Source organism: Chiloscyllium punctatum, chromosome 41 (assembly GCF_047496795.1).
Source record: "Chiloscyllium punctatum isolate Juve2018m chromosome 41, sChiPun1.3, whole genome shotgun sequence".
In the NCBI taxonomy this organism is placed as follows: domain Eukaryota; kingdom Metazoa; phylum Chordata; class Chondrichthyes; order Orectolobiformes; family Hemiscylliidae; genus Chiloscyllium; species Chiloscyllium punctatum.
Genome location: NC_092779.1, coordinates 19,044,806 through 19,062,397, shown reverse-complemented (window position 1 = coordinate 19,062,397; position 17,592 = coordinate 19,044,806). Strand labels below are relative to the sequence as shown.

Sequence of the window (17,592 nt, the reverse complement as noted above, 5' to 3'; positions counted from 1 at the left end):
CAGCTTTCTTCGACACGTTGCTCTTCCACCACAGACCACACAGACATGGATCATTTTCACAAGATACATCTACGCCATAAAACAATGCAGAAAGATTACCTAATCAAAGTTAGGAAAATTATTAAGGCATTGCAACAGAAGTGATTGTTCAACCCCCTCAGCCTGTTACGCTATTCAATCAGATTATGTCTTATCTTTTGACATTAAGCCATTGATTTTAATTTCTTTGAGTCGTTTATTAATCTGCACTCATGAATCAAGTTACTGAGCATGCAATATCACCCAAGAAGATTCAACTTTATTATATTGTTTATTCCTGATGAAGGGCTTTTGCCCGAAACGTCGATTTCGCTGCTCGTTGGATGCTGCCTGAACTGCTGTGCTCTTCCAGCACCACTAATCCAGTATTTGGTTTCCAGCATCTGCAGTCATTGTTTTTACCTCACCTACTTTATTATATTGTGTTCCATTGTCCATCATCAACACTTCAGTCAATGATCAACCATTGTTATTCATGTTTCAAAACTTGTCTCTTCTGAACAGCTAATAAAGGAAGCTTTTGAAAATGCTGGACTTCTGTTTTTTTTATCACTGATGTGTTATCTTGAAGTTCAGGGTGTTGACATAATAGGAGCAGAAGCAATATAGTACTGCTGTTTTAGCCAATCTTTGGTCCCATGTTGCAACAAGTCATTCAGCTCATAAAGCTTGTGTCAACAATTCTCCTTAGTTTCACAGAAGAACCCACAAAATGAGATCGTTTTGCAATTGATCATCCACTAATAGGTTCAATGAGTTTCCAACGTTACCTTCAAATAGTTGCTCAAGGAAACATGTTCTTATATAAGAAGATACATTGACAAATAACAAGATTGTTCCAGACGAAGAAACTCTTTTGATCCTTATTTATTCATTCATCCATAAATATCCTAGAGTTTCCCATTACAGATTTGAAATCTTAAATGCAACCCCGAGTTTTCACATGCACTACTTCACCTGGAAATTTATACTGACCGTTGATCAACCATTTCTAATTCCCTTGTTCTCTGACTTGTAGCTATTTCTATACCATTCACAAAACACCTATGTTCGTCACTTTTGCAGAGGGTTGTATAGCACAGAAACCCTATTAGGCCCATGCACGTTCCACACAGGTTACCTCCCATCTTAATTCCCCCTGCTGTATCAACACAGCTTTCTCTTCCCTTCTTCCTCGCTTCTTGGTCTGGCTTCCCTGTAAATGCATCTGTGCTGTTTTTCATGACCACTCCATGTGGCCACACGTTTCATATTCTCACCACACTTGGTAAAGAACTTCTGCCTGAATTATTATTTCCCATTTACAGCACCCTGATTATGAGCTCCCCTGCAAGTGGAACCAACCCAAACACTTTCAGAATTTGAAATATCTCTCTTCTGTCACCTCTCTACCCTCATTTCGAGGGAAAAGTCATCCCTTATAGTTACACCTTCTGTTGTGGTACCACTAGCTTTTACATTTTCTAAAGGGTTTTCAGGTCCGTTGAAACATGTGGACCAGAACAGTGCACAGTTCTTTAAGTATGATTTCACCAAGTTCTATAAATAGTTATACTGTGTTAAAAATCACACAACACCAGGTGATAGTTCAATAGGTTTAATTGGAAGCACTAGCTTTCGGAGCGCCGTTGACAACCACCTGATGAAGGAGCGACGCTCCGAAAGCTAGTGCTTCCAATTAAACCTATTGAACTATCACCTGGTGTTGTGTGATTTTTAACACAGTATAACTATTTATAGAACTTGGTGAAATCATACTTAAAGAACTGTGCACTGTTCTGGTCCACATGTTTCAACGGACCTGAAAACCCTTTAGAAAATGTAAAAGCTAGTGGTACCACAACAGAAGGTGTAACTATAAGGGATGACTTTTCCCTCGAAATGAGGGTAGAGAAGTGACAGAAGAGAGATATTTCAAATTCTGAAAGTGTTTGGGTTGGTTCCACTTGCAGGGGAGCTCATAATCAGGGCGCTGTAAATGGGAAATAATAATTCAGGCAGAAGTTCTTTACTAAGTGTGGTGAGAATATGAAACGTGTGGCCACATGGAGTGGTCATGAAAAACAGCACAGATGCATTTACAGGGAAGCCAGACCAAGAACCTGGTGTTGTGTGATTTTTAACTTTGTCCACCCTAGTCCAACACAGGCATCTCCAAATCATAGTTATACTCTGTTTTGAATTATATTGCATCTGTTCCTTCCTACCTTTCAATTTCATTAGAAATTACTTTGACAATTTACTCTGAATTCCCAGAATACTGAATTCAACTCAGAAGTTTGCACGTGGAATTTTTTCAAGTGTCTCTTGGATTCCAGGTAAACAAGACCATATTGCGGTTAGCTCTGTATTTGGGTTGTTGCTTCTACCAAGGGGTGAGCATAGTAAAATGTGATCATTCCTTTTGTATTGTGTACTGTTCATTTGCTTGTAGAAAGATCCCCAAATGTACTTTTGCAGTGTGAACAGAGATTTATTTTCCTCTGTCTATTTTATCCCCATTTTTGAACATGACCCCTAAACTGACCTGATTCTAACCTACCCATGTCTCTCCAATGTCCAGCAACTCCTTCATAAATCTTTATTGCCTCAAAATTTCCATTTTAGACTCTCTCTTCATTTTGGGAAAAGAATGAAATCCCTACAGTACAGAACAGGGCCATTTTGCCCATCGAGTCCACTCAGACTCTGAAGATCATTGCTCCCAATCCCAGCCCCACACCCTAACCTGCACATCTGTGGACTCTGGTAAGAAACCAGAACACTCGGCAGAAACCCATGCAGACATCAAGAGTCCACACAGTCACACAAGGCTGGAAACCAGCCCAGATCCCTGGTGCCGTTAGGTTGCCGATACCATGTGGATTCCTTGTCATTTATTTATTGAGAGGTTGTTTGTAGAAAATAAAGCACTGGATTTCAGGTTATTTGTACAAACATGTTTATGAGATTTACTTTGATTCATTTTCTCCAGTGTGTTTCTCAAGATCTTCCCACTTGCTGGATGTTATCACAGAATTTGGCAAATCCATGGCTTTGCTTCAGGAATTATACGTCTCCTCTAACTGCCCAGTTACTGTAATAAACTGGGACTATTAGCCAGTGCAGCTGCTGTTTTCGCTCTGGGCTGAGATGTCAGTCACCGAGCCTGACAACTGCCCTGCAGCCATTTTGTGCTGGGAGCAGAGCTAATGTCCTCAGGGTTAGACTCCTCCCCCTTGTGGAGCAGAGGGGTGTAACAGGTAGAAAGTGATGTCTCAGAGATCTGCTGATCAGTCTCTTTGTCCCTCTGCTGACTGGTTTCTGAAACTAACTTATGGTCAAGGCACCAGCCATTCTGTGTGTCTGCTCTTGACAAGTTGAATTATCCATGTTAAACTCACTGGACTCCCTTTTGCACACTGTAAGTAATGTCTTTGCTTATCCACTGTTTTAAACATAAAAACTTTGAATGAAAACCTTACCTCCAGGAGTGGTTGAGATGTTGACCAGAAGCTGCATCTATCTTCTCATGTGGATGTTATCATATTGTATACTTTATACCTATCCCTTATTTTTATTATTGTCTTGTTTGAATTGCTATATTTATATATATTATCACTATTTCTTATTCTTGCCATTTGAAGTAGAGTAGGAATTTCTTCCTGGACCCCCAGTCAATGTTTATTCCTCACTATCATCACTGAAGCATTGGTCATTTGCTTCATTTCTGATTATGGGATCTCGCTGTGCACAAATTGGCTTCTGTCCATAACAGTGACTACACTTCAATTGGCTGTCAAGCACTTTGTATCAGTCCAAGAATGTGAAAAGTGCTATATAAATGAAACTTCTTTCTCTCTATCAATTAAAGATGCTCGTTGGAATTCCTCAAAATCTTCACATGGTTAAAAAAAAAGCAAAACAGCATTTATTTAGCTTTGCATTTCCTCCACTCAAAGTGCATACATGTCACTAATACTGACAACTTTCTTCAGAGTGAATCTCTCAATTTTTAGTACCCTATGGTGATGATAGCTCTCGGGTCAATCGGGCTAGTGACTAATTATCTCATTGCTGTTTGAGAGATCTTCCTGTGACCATATCAGCTTCTTTGTTTCCTATATTACAACACTTCACTTCAAATTTTGGGTTCAGAGTGTGTTGCTGGAGAAGCACAGCAGGTCAGGCAGCATCCGAGGAGCAGGAAAATCAACGTTTTGGTCCGGAGCCCTTCATCCGGCACAAAACGTCAATTTTCCTGCTCCTCTGATGCTGCCTGACCTGCTGTGCTTTTCCAGCAACACACTCTGAACTCTGATCTCCAGCATCCACAGATCTCACTGTCTCCTAGTTGACTTCACTTCAAAAGCTACTCCTCGGCTGCAGCGTACCTTGTTACATTCCAGACCCACAAGATCGGGATGATGGGGAGTTCTCATAGAAATCTATAAATTTCTAACAGGGTTGATGCAGGAGGGAGTTCCCAAAGACCAGGGAGTCTGCAACCAGGGTCACAGTCGAAGGGTACAGGACAGGCCAGTTCAGACAAAGAGGAGGAGAAATTGCTTCACGCGGACAGTGGTGAACCTGTGGAATTCTCTGCCACAGAAAGCAGTTGAGACCAAAATAGGGAATGTTTTCAAGAAGGAGTTATGCATCATTCTGAGGGATAAAGGATCATAGGGTATGGGATAAAAGCATGAATAGGGTACGGAGTTGTATGATCAAACATGATCAGATTGATTTGGTTCAAAGAACTGAATGGCTATTTCTACTATTTTCTACAGAGTCATACAGAGTTGTACAGCACGGAAACAGACCCTATTCCAACTCATCCATGCCAACTAGATATCCTAAATAGATTTAGCTCCGTTTACCAGCACTTGGCCCATTTCCCTTTAAACCCTTCCTAATCATATCACCATCCAGATGCATTTTCAAAGTTGTAATTGTACCCATCTCCACCACTTCCTCTGGCAGTTCATTCCATACATGTTCTACTCTCTGAGTGAAAAAGCTGCCCCTTAAGTCCAAATCAATCTTTCCTCTCTCACCATAAGTGTACGCTCACTAGTTTTGGGCTCTCCTAGCCTGGGTAAAAGACCTTGGCTCTTCACCCTGTCCAAGCCGCTCATGTTTTTATAAACTTCAATAAGCCTCTGATGCTCTGGGGAAAACAGCCCCAGCCTATTCAGCCTCTCGCTATAGCTCAAACCCTCCAACCCTGTTAACATCCTTGTAAATCTTTTCTGAACACTATCAAGTTTCACAACATCCTTCCCATAGTAAGGAGACCAGAATTACATGCAGTGTTCCAGAATTGGCCTAACCAACGTCCTGTACAGCCACAACATGTCCTCCCAACTCCTTTACTCAATGCACTGACTAATAAAGACAAGTGTACATAACACCTTCACTCTGCTGTCTTCTTGCAACTTCGCTTTCCATGAAATACTACCCTGCACTCCAACGTCTCTTTGTTCATTGACAATCCCCTGGACTTTACCATTAAGTGCATGAGTCCTGCCCTGATTTCCCTTCCCAAAATGCAGTCCCACAAATTTATCTAAATTAAACTCCATCTGCAAGTCCTTGGCCCACATGCCCATCTGATTAAAATCAGCATGTTCACCCTCAGGTTTGCTTTTGTTTGTTCACTTCATCATTGGAGATAGGAAATGAATAACTCCGCAGCAGTTCCCAAACTGGCACTACATTGTTTTTTTTGTCCTATGGGCTTATGTTTGTTCTCAGTATAAGAGAATACGGCAGATCGAACATCAGTCACATGTCTCTCTCACACTAATGAGGATCGAACAAAGATCTCCATCACTGACAGGGAGATGTGGGAACATTGAGCGACCAGAGGGAGATAGAAAGACCCTTACCTGATCTGCCAGGGTTTTTCAGTAGACACCACTTCTTTGCGTCTTCTGCGCAATCTGCCTGTGGCGTGGTATTCTATCCTGGAGTGCCCACAGCCTCGAAATGACTGCTCTCCTGAGGGTTTTCTTAGTCACACACTGGAATTGCTTACTTCCAAATCATGTTTCTTATTTCTCAAAGTTGCTGCCAAATTACAGAGATTCCAAGAACAGTCCTGCCCCAGCACAGCCTCAGAAATGAAAAAAAAAAACCCTCCTGAATTCAGGTAGGCGAGAGTTCCTCACACAGGAAGTGCAGTGGGCCAGGGATGAACACAAAACCTAGGACAGTACAGCACAAGAACAGGACCTTCAGCTCATCATGTCGGTGCCGACCATGATACCATTCTGAACTAATCATATGTCCCTGCACATGGTCCCTATCCCTCTATTTTCCACCATTCATGTGCTTGTCTAAATGCCTCTCATATCTACTTCTAACATGTCCCCTGTTCCATACACCTACTACCCTCTGTGTAAAACATTTGCTTTTGTGTATCTCCTTTAAACTGACCCCCTTTTATCTTGAACCTGTGCCCCTAGTTTTTGACATTTCCATCCTGGGAAAAAGACTCCAATTATCCATCCTATCCATGCCTCTCATAATTTTATACACTTATGTCAAGTCGCTGCCTCTGCCTTTGACACTTTAGCATAAACAATCTGATGTACACAGACATGCTGACTGATTGGCCAATGGAAATTCCTGGCCAGTAATGCTTATTTTTCTCACTCCACAGATGCTACCAAATCTACTGAGATTCTCCAGGGTCGAAGAGTGTAGTGCTGGAAAAGCACAGCTGGTCAGGCAGCATCCAAGGAGCAAAAGAATCGATGTTTCGATTCCTGATGACCAATTCCTGATGAAGAGCTTATGCTCAAAACATTGACTCTCCTGCTCCTCAGATGCTGGCTGACCTACTTTTCCAGCACCATACTCTTTGACTCTGATCTCCAGCTGCTGCAGTCCTCACTTTCTCCTGAGATTCTCCAGCACGCTTTTTACGTCAAATCTCTGGCATCTGCTGTATTTTGCTCCTGAAATGACTTATTGGTCTCTGTGGTTTATAAGGCTGTTCCTACGTATGGAAGAATTTACTGCTGAGGAGAAGTTCCGTATGTTGGGCTTGTACTCATTGGAGTTTAGAAGGATCACTGAGTGACCTTCTAGAAAAATACAAGGTTCTTCAGGTCCTTGAGGGGCAAGTGCAGAAAGGTTGTTTCTCCTTGTGGGGACAGTTGATGACCAGAGTAAGGACTTACCCACTTAAGCTAGAGACAATGAAGAATTTCCCCGTCTCAAAGTGCTGTTATATACTTGTTTAAATGCTCACTGCATAATGGTAGTATGCTGCAGGGCATTCAAGGCGTCAGAGTTACTGTGACAACAGGCATGTTGAAGTTGGGAGCTCCAGATCGTGATGGGAGAGCATCCAAACCTCTGCCTATATGCCTAACCAGGAATCTCCTCTGCTCCTACCACCTGCCAAAGGTACGTGTTGCAAGAATTTATAGAGTGATACTTAACCTGATTGACCATGTTATGACCACAACTTGTATTTCTAATAATGACTCTGAACTGGAGGAGCTGTAGTCATCTGGTTTCTTGGTCTTTTCTTAATTGAGCGAATAGCCATTTGTCATTCTTTAATTCAAAGGGCACGATTCTTGAATCTGGGAGCTTTGGAACATGACTAATGCATTTTCAATTTACATTTAAGCATCCCATGGTGGAAAACATCAGTTTCTGAACACATGCCATTAAGTTCAATCTTTATTCCTGTGCCTGTGGAATTCATTGCCACAGAAGGCAGTAGAGGCCGGGATGTTGGGTGCCATCAAGGCAGAGATTGATAAATTCTTAAACTTGCAAGGAACTAAGGGCTATGGGGAGAGTGCGGATAAGTGGAATTGAAATGCCCATCAGCCATGATTAAATGGCGGAGTGGACTTGATGGGCCAAATGGCCTTGCTTCCAATCCTATGTCTTATGGTCTAACTCAAGTTCCTCCTCTTTGTCATGTTAATGACAGTAGCCCAACAATAGTCAGTCATTCATCTGGGATTGATTAATTTTGTGGGTAACTTTACTTGAAACAAGTTATGAGATAACTTCAAGTGGCAAACCAATTGTTTTCTGATGGAGTAGACCATACAGATGCAGAAGGAGAAAGTGAGGACTGCAGAGGTTGGAGATCAGAGTCGAGAGTGTGGTGCTGAAAAGCACAGTCAGGCAGCATCTAAGGCCTTCATACAGACGCAGAGCAAACTAAACAGGCAGAGTTACACCATTGTATACCCACAGCATATAGTGTCCTTAAAGGTAAGCACTCTTAAACTGGAAAGGAACACATACACGATCCTAAATATCTGTAATATTTCCTTGGAAATTCTGGTATTGCATTCTGTGTCTATGCTGGAAGCCTGTGGAAAGTATTTTGAAAAATAATGAAAAATTCATGGACTGACTATGCTAACAACTTAATGGGAAAAATGTAAACGTGGGAGCTGGAAGCTCAGCAGCTCAGGCAGCATCTGAGAAACAGAAGAGTTGACAGTTTGGGCATAAGCCCTTCATCATAAATGTGGAGGGGGAAGGGGGCTGAGAGATTGAAAAGAAATCAAAGGAAATACTTAAATTATAACAATCTCTGTGGAGACTGATAATGGTTCAAAGAGAAATTTGAGGTTCAGTTATTAGCTGAGAAAGATGCCAAAAGATATCACATTTTAAATGCAAACTTTGACTTTATCAAAAGACGAGTGACAAAATGCTTCTTTTGCAGGCTACTTGTCGTATAAAAGAACTGAACAGTATTTGTTACTTTTCCACAATTACTGCCAACCCCAATTTTGTCTCATTATTCAATCTCGGTAACAGACACACACTTTTCCTGAAACCAATGCAAAATGTTTTGCAGCTCCCAATGGATTTACTTCTTTGTATTTCCCAAGACATACTACCATCCACAGCAAGGGTGTTCCTAGGGAGGGTTACTCCAGATTCAGTTTGGAAAAAGTTCCAATTGCATTTACAACTGACATCCCTTGAATTGCAAACCAATTCCTACTTGCACTCTGCATGGTGAATGACAACATCAGCATTTTCTCTGCCTTACGTGTGAGCTACCATCCATTTTATAACTTCATTCACCAACCTGAAATTTAACGATACCGATCCAAACACTTAAAGCAACAGGTGGTCCAAAAGTAATAACAAGTGTACAAACAAAAATAGTGACCTCCTTGTTTAAAAGGAAAGCCTTTTAAGAAGTATCTGATTGTTTACTTCTACTGGTTTACCTACATCGCACAGCTGTGAATAAACTGAAGAAAGCACGAGGAAAGTCCAAAATATTTTATTTGACATCGTTGCACTGCATCAGTGATATTTTAAAAATTGCAATCTCCAATATACAGGTTAAAGCTTAAAGACATTGTATAGAGCAATAACATTATATATTTTGGTCTGAACTTCAGAACGATTTTCTTCAGAGGTTTAAATGCCCCTTCCTGTGAAACTTCATTCCCTTACATTCACACACAGCACATCAAAAGTAATTCAAAACGCAAAACACTCCAATTTTTGGAATTTTTAAAAAAAAAGTCTAGACAGAAACAGAAACAATCACACATTCTTAGAAGTTTACAAGGCAGCTGAAGGAATACAAAGGTGAACCCAGCTAACAATTTGAGTTTAATACAGCAAGTAGGATATGGGGATGTATGTCTAAACCATGTTTCTAAACAGATAACTTATAAACTGATTCACAAACTGAGCTGAATTTGAAGCAAACTTCAGACAGTGAAGAAGTCAAATCATTTCCAAACTCCTTAACTACTGTAATGGCGTTTGGGTGTGATCAAGAGAGAGTGTATGATCTGCCTGTATGAATGAAGGCACTGTTATTACTTCAGGAATAAAACAGATGGGGCAACAAGGTTAAAATTAAAGTCACCCCCTATCTTCAGTTCTCTTGTTACATCACAAAGATTGAAAAAAAAGGTTCCTTTGTTCCAAAATGCCCAGACACATGGTTGACTAAAAGCTTTTAATTTAGAACCCTATCCCCTTCACTACCATCAACCTATTGTTGTCACTTTCGGTAAGAAAGCGGGATTTGCAAACTAACCTCTCAAGTAAGAATTATTTCCATTATTTCAATTTAGCTGCAGAAGCATTTTAAAATAACGTACATTTAATTAAAAATCAATACATTTTATTGTGTCCTATTCCATCTCTCTCAACTGCCATTAAACTGCACTCTCTTACGATCTCTAGACTGTCCAAAGCTTCAGTTTTCCCCATTTGGAAAACCACTTGTATGGACATTATCCAACCAATCTGAGCAGTGTTGGATGGCAATAGCTGCGGTTTTGGGGTTTTTAAGGCGAGGAGAGCCTTCCGAAGAACAAAATACTGCGTGTTTTGTTGTGCCTGATGAAGAACAGGAACGGGTGGTCAGCCACAAACTCGAATGTAATCACTGCACAGCGCAACAGAAAGACAGGTGCAGTGGCAGCAGCAGCCTCTGTGCCCTCTTCATTAACTTCGACAAAAGCTTTATGAACAACCTTTGACAAAACCAGATCATTTTTCTCAGTCATCCCAGAGAAGTTAGCATGTGAATCACTGAAAGCATCTAGCATTCCCATTTCAGTGAGTGTTGCTTTAAGATCATATTGCTCCTCGAGCTTGAATTTTGGCAACACAACTTTAACTTCCATATTACTCATTTTCTCTGGGTTGGTCCAATCCATCAGGTTATCAAAAGTGAGTTGACTCTGAAGCTAAAAACAAAACAAAAAAAAATCTAAATATTAAAAGATTTATCAGTATCAATCTTTATACAGAATATTTAGAACACAATGCCCCTACTGACTAATATTCACAGCTACACCACATATCTGTCTTTGGTGCCGGTCTTCTGTAACCTTACCTGTGAGGATTTAATCAGTGCATAAAATAGATAGTAAGGTGGGAAAACACAAGAACAAATTGGGAGAGATAAACATTTTTAAAATTAGTGGAACCTGGAACTTCAGATTCCATCAAGCAAGTAGTTGTCTGATTTCATGGCTACGTGATTGATGCTTCAATTATTTTCTTTAAATATATGTGTTTGCAAAAGCTCCTCTGTCTCTCCTCACCCAAAATTTACCTTGATAACCACAGCCCCCAATCAAATGATCATCCCCCAAATGCACTGTAATGTTCATTTCAACCACTCCCTGCACTGACAAGTTCTAGATTCTCACCAGTCCTTAGGTGAAGTTTCTGCTAAATTCCTGATAGGATTTCTTGCCAACTGTCTTATATCATTGGCTTCTAGTTACGACCCTCCCAACAAGAGGGAATATTCTCTGTTTACTCACTCTATCAAAAACTTCCATAACTTTAAAGACAGCTAATAGGCCACCCTTTAGCTTCTCCCTTCACCTCTTACTCCAACTCAACCCCTGGGGAAAAAAAAATCATATCAATGATTTCTTGATATGTACACTGATGCATGTCTGGTAGATTCCTTGGAAATCTCCTCCCCACCCTCTCCATTCCTGCATATCCATCGTATAACATGACAACCAGAATTTAATACATTGGAGCACAATAAAACAGCAGAGATTGTATACTCATGAATTATTCCCAATGCATTGTATCCAAAGCATTCAGATTCAAAAAGAGATATTTTGATAGCTGGTTGGCCATTTCCTTATTGTTTGTTGGAAAAATGCTGCTCAAGAAAACTGGCGAAACTCTGCTCTTGGATTATGAAAAGTTAGGCTTGTTAATACCGAAAGGAGCTAGCAATCTGTCCAAATGCTGGATCGATTTTAATGCATGCTCGATGGTTGCGAAGTTAAGCTTCCCTTTTTCCAAATAATTCAGCCAACACGTATTAAATTCAATTGTAAACCATTTGAATAGATTCCTTTAATAAAAAGCAAAATACTGCGGATCTGGAAATCTGAAACAAAAAGCACCGCAATGCTGGAAAGACACAGCAGGTCTGGCTGCATCTGAGGACAGCACATTTGGAGACTGATTGGACTTCTTTGGAACTAACTGGACTTGAAAGGTTGACTATTTCTTTTGCCACTGATACTGCCAGACCGGCTGAGTTTCTCCAATAGATTCTTAGACTGAATTTTACTCCCATTTATTCATGAAATTGATATTCATTGTTTGGATTCACTTTTGGTTGAGACATGCTAAATGAACCATTTTCCCTACCCCTTCTCAATAGTTTGGTTTCCTTGGAATAAACTGAAGCAATGTTCCATGTTAAAACTTGCAACTTACTTTTTCCAGCTCATTGAAGTTGTCATCAATATCTGGCAACAGGATGATCATACTCAGTTCATTCTGAACATAGGGGAGCTCAAGTATCTTGATTTTAAATTCTTGAATGTATGCCATATTAAACTTGGCTTTTTGCCACATCATTTGCACTGGTTTTGTTTCATTCTGCAAGTAAATAGAGACTATTGGTGAAACGACAGAACGCAAATTTATCCAAAATGGAAAATAATTCCAAGGTCAGGAGGTTTCAAACTGAAGCTTCCGTTCACAAAGCAACATCTGTTCAGAGAGCTTTCTGACATTAACCACTTCTCAATGTCAGCGTGGTATATGACTCACACAATCACTGTTTCATCTGAAGTTGCACAAGTTCACAGCAATTGGGAGTTTCAGGATCAAACAGGCCACACTCAAACAAAATGCTCCCTTTACAAATGTAGGGCCATGTGTCAGTCTTGAAGAGAGCACACAATGTGGATAGAAAACTTAGAATCCCTACAGTGTGGAAATAGGCCTTAGGGCCAAACAACCTGACCGACCCTCCGAAGAATAACCCACCTAGACCCATTCCCCTACTACTTGACATTTACCCCTAACTAATCCACTTAACCTGTACATCCTTGAATATTATGGGCAATTTAGCACAGCCAATTCACCTGGCCTGCACATCTTTGGATTGTGGGAAGAAACCCACGCAGACATGGGGAGAATGTGCGAACTCCACACAGTCACCAGAGGCTGGAATCCAACCCAGGTCCCTGGCGCTGTGAGGCAGCAGTACCTTACCGTGATTGAGAGTGGAGCTGGAAAAGCTCAGCAGGTCAAGCAGCATCAGAGGAGCAAGGGAGTCAACGTTTCAGGACAGAACCTTTCATCAGGGCTGAGGGAGAGGGTAGGGGCTTGTGAAATAAAGAGAGGGAGGGTGGTGTGGCTGGGAGAAAGGTGGGTGGGGTGGCGATTAGTGGATGCAGGTAAGGGATGGTTGTGATTGGTCAGTGGGAAGGGTGCAGCAGATAGGTCGGAAGGAAGATGGACGGATACAGTCAGGTGAAGGGGGTGGGGCAGAGAGAGGGAAGGCTGGGCCTGGGATGAGGTGGCAGATTTGGAAGCTGGTGAACTCTATGTTAAGACCATATGGTTGTAAGCTCCTGCGGCAGAACCGGAGATGTTCTTCCTCCAGTTTGCGTGTGACTTTGTGTTGACATTGGAGGAGACCAAGATGGACATGTCATCAAGAGGGTTGAAATGGATGGCAACTGGAAGGTGAGGTCGATTGGAGTGTACGAAAATGAGTGTTTCCTGAACTGTTCCATGGGTTTGCACTCGGACTCCCTGATAAATAGGGCATCACATCAGGAGCAGTGGATGCAATAAATCAGGTTCAAAGAAATGCAAGTGGATCTTTGCCAGACTTGGAATGATTCTTTGAGGCCTTGGATGGAGGTGAGTGGGGAGGTGTTGGAGGAGGTTTTGCACCTCCTGTGACCACAAGAGAAGGTACCAAGTGGAGGAGAGGTTGATGAGGAGTGTGGACCTAACAAGGGAGCCATGGAGGGAATGGTCCCTGCGAAACTCGGATTAGAGGTTGGGAGGGAAATGTCATTTTAGTCAGATTGCAAGTGGTAGAAGTGGAGAAGAATGATGGGTTGGACTTGGAGATGAATGGGGTGGAATGAGAGGATCGGGGACTCTATCCTTGTTGTGGTTGAGGGGTTTTTCTAGAGAGCAGAGGCGTGGAAAATGGAGGGGATGCAGTTGAGGGCATTGTTGTTAATGTAAGAGGGAAAATTGCAGTCATTGAAATAGGAGGACATCTGGGATGTCTTGGAGTGGAACAGCTCATCCTGGGAGCAGATAAGGCAGAGGCAGAGGAATTGGGACTACTGGGGGGTGGGTTGTTATCGAGGTAGCTGTGGGAGTTGGTGGGTTTATAGTAGATGTCGGTGCTGAGTTAGTTGCCGGTGATGCACACGAAATGAACCAAAAAAAAGGGGAGGGGTTGTCAGAGATGGACCAGGTGTGTTTGAGGTCAGGGTAGAAGGCGTTGGTGTGGTGAATGATCTGTTCAAGCTTCTCATGGGAGCACGAGGCAGTGCCGATACAGTCATTGATGTAGCAGAGGAAAAAAGGTGAGGGATGATGCCAGTGAAGCTGCAGAAGAGGGACTCTTCCACTTATCCTACAAAGAGGCAGGCATAGCTCAGACCCACGCAGATACCCAAAGCCACCCCTTTGGTTGGTAGGAAGTCAGAGCATTGAAATGAAAAGTTGTTCAGGGGGAGGACCAGTTCTGCCAATCGAATGAGGGTGTCAGTGCAGGGGAACTAGTTGTGTCTGTGGGAGAGGAAGAAATTGAAGACCTTGAGGCCTTCTTCATGGGGGATACAGGTGTAGAGAGACTGGATGTCCACAGTGAAGATGAACTGTTGGAAGCCAGGGAACCGAAAGTTATGGAAAAGATCAATGGGGTGGGTGGTGTCCCAAATGTAGGTGGGGACTTTCTGGACCAAAGGCGACAAGACAGAATCGTGATAAGAGGAGAGGAGTTCAGTGGGATAGGAGCAGGCAGAGACGATTGGCCGACTGGAGCAGTCAGGTTTATGAATTTTGGGGAGAAGATAGGCAGTGTGGGAATGGGGAATGGAGGTTGGAGGCCGTGGATGGGAGATTTTCCGAGCTGATGCGATTGTGGATGGTTTTGGAGATAATGGTTTGGTGATGAGAGGTCAGATCGTGATTGAGGGGACGGTAGGAGAAGGTGTCGGTGAGTTGGCATGTGGCTTTCGTGAGGTAGAGGTTGGTGCACCAAACTACCACTGCGCCACCCTTGTCAGGATATTTGATGGTGAGCCTGGGGTTGGAGTGGAAGGAGCAGAGGGACACTTGGATGGGGAGGAGGTTGGAGAGATTCAGGTGAGTGATCTCCGGACGGCAGTTAGAGATGCAGAGGTCAAGGGAGGGTAGAAGGTTAGGAGGCCAGGATGAGGTGTTCAGTATGATGGAGTTTGTTGGAGGCAGAAGGAGGGGTCTTTGGAGGGTGAGTGGGATTAATGTTTGAAGTAGTAGGCACGGAGGTGGAGATGGTGAAAAAAAAAAGTATTCAACATCTAGATGTGTGCAAAATTTGTTGATGTGTGCACAGTGGAATGAAAGCAAGCTCTTTCCTGAGGACTGATTGTCCTCCATGAGGGAGAGTTCAGGGGAAATGATAAATACCCGGCAAGACTTTGGGCTGGAGCCTGGTGTAGAGCTGGAGTTGGGAGTGGGGATGGTGATGGTCTCGGTCTCTGGGAAATGCATGTGGGAACAGTCATGTGATGGGTCATGTGACGGAGCTTGTGACTATTACCACAGATTTCTGCAGGTTTTCCCCACGTAAACAATATTCATCTCTTCTATTCTTTCGCTAAAGTTCAAAACCTCACATTTTCCCACATTATATTCCATTTATCAAGTTTTTGCCCACTCGCTTAACGGGCTTATATCCCTTTGTAGACTCATATAATCCTCGCCACTTACCTTCTTACCTAATTTTGTCATCTGCAAATTTGGTGATGGTCCACTTACTTTCCCCATCTAAGACATTAAACAATCCTCAATAATTGTGGTCTCAACACTGATCCCTGTGGCGCTTCACTAGTTTCATGTTGCCATCCTGAAAATGCCATCTTTATCCCAACTCTGCTTTCTATTATATATAGTGAATCCTCCATTTGTTATAACATGCACCTCCAACACATGGGCTCTTATCTTAAGTAGGAGAAAGTGAGGACTGGAGATCAGAGTCAAAAGTGTGGTGCTGGTAAAGCGCAGCTGGTCAGGCAGTATCCAAGGAGCAGGAGACTATGTTTCAGGCATAAGCCCATCAGGAATGTAGGCCATAGGTCCTTCATCAGTGATTCCTTCCCCTTGTTACTTGTTAAGTCCAGCCATATGGTTTCTACATTATCATTCCCAAGATGATTTCTGCCAGTCTACTCATTCTATTGCTTACTAACAAAGCCATGCCATCACACTTGTCTTCCTGCTTGTCTGTCCTTTTGAAAGGTCACTTATACCTAAATATATTGCTTTGATTTCCTTGTACTCATGTCTCCCTAATGGCTATAATATCATCTATTTGTGCCTTTAATTCATTTATTTTGAGATTTTAAAAAAAATCAAAGTTCAGACCAACTTAAAGCTAGAATAAGGACCTACATTCTATTACTCTAGATTTTTCTGTGCTTGTCCATTACAGTTCAAGGACCAACATTTTATATATCTCCACTGTTCCTTAGTTCTCCCCATTTCAAAATGTACTCGTTTTTTGGTTCAAGATGGATGATCTCACTTGTGTACAAATCTATCTACCGCCATTCTGCCAATTTAATTTGATCGGTCATTTTATGATCCCCATTTATTCTAGAACACAGAACAATACAGCACAGGAACAAGCCCTTCAGCCCTCTGACCCTGCGCCAACACATTTGCCCTTCCATACAAAAACTGTCTTCACTTACAGGATCCAATTCCCTCTATTCCCTTCCTATTCATGTATTCATCCAGGTGCTTCTTGAATGCTGCTACTGGGTTGGCTTCCACCTTCCATCTGACAACATGTTCTAGGCACTCAGCATCCTTTGTGCGAAAAACATGTCTCACATATCTCTTTTAAATTCTGCCCCTCACACCTTGAACCTGTGGTCCCCTAGTAATTGAGCCCTCCACCCTGGGAAAAAGCTTCATACTTTCCACTTTATCCATGCTATTCACAATCTTATAAGCTTTTATCAGGTTGCCCCTCAACCTCCTGCGTTCCAGTGAAAACAAACCCAAATAAATCCATAAAGACCATTCCCTCCACGACTGTCTGGTCAGGTCCACATCCCTTAACAACCCAACCTCCCCTGCCACCGCAGGAATTGCAAAACCTGCACCCACACCTCCTCTCCCCACCGCTCCCCCCCCCCCCCCCTTCCAAGGCCCCAAAGAAGCCATCCACACCCAAAGTTTCACCTGCACTTCCATACATGTTATTTATTGTATCTGTTGTTCCTGATGTGGTTTCCTCTACATTGGTGAGACTGAATGCCTACTAGCAGGATGCTTCAGAGAACATCTCCAGGACACCCACACCAATCAACCCCACCGCCCTGTGGCTGAACATTTCAACTCCCCCTCCCACTCTGCCGAGCACATGCAGGTCCTGGGCCTCCTCCATCGCTACTCCTTTACCACCCAGCACCTGGAGGAAGGCGGCCTCATCTTCCGCCTTTGGATCCTTCAACCCCAGGGCATCAATGTGGACTCCACCAGTTTTCTCATTTCCTCTCCCCACCCCCCGCCACCTTACCCCAGTTCCAA

At 42.5% G+C, this 17,592-nt stretch overlaps 1 protein-coding gene across 4 annotated transcripts in view; it reads right to left on the bottom strand.

Moving 5' to 3' along the window:
• Positions 1 to 9,288: 9,288 nt before the first annotated feature.
• The window catches only part of LOC140464905 (leukocyte elastase inhibitor-like), a 36,311-nt gene continuing 28,007 nt past the window's right edge, over positions 9,289 to 17,592 (bottom strand). For all 4 annotated transcript variants that reach the window (XM_072560506.1, XM_072560505.1, XM_072560504.1 and 1 more), the window contains exons 6-7: positions 12,247 to 12,411; positions 9,289 to 10,736 (exon numbers count right to left, since the gene is read on the bottom strand). In XM_072560506.1, the coding sequence (XP_072416607.1) occupies positions 10,332 to 10,736; positions 12,247 to 12,411 (570 nt within the window). In that variant the 3' untranslated portion in view covers positions 9,289 to 10,331. The remainder of the gene's footprint in view (positions 10,737 to 12,246; positions 12,412 to 17,592) is intronic.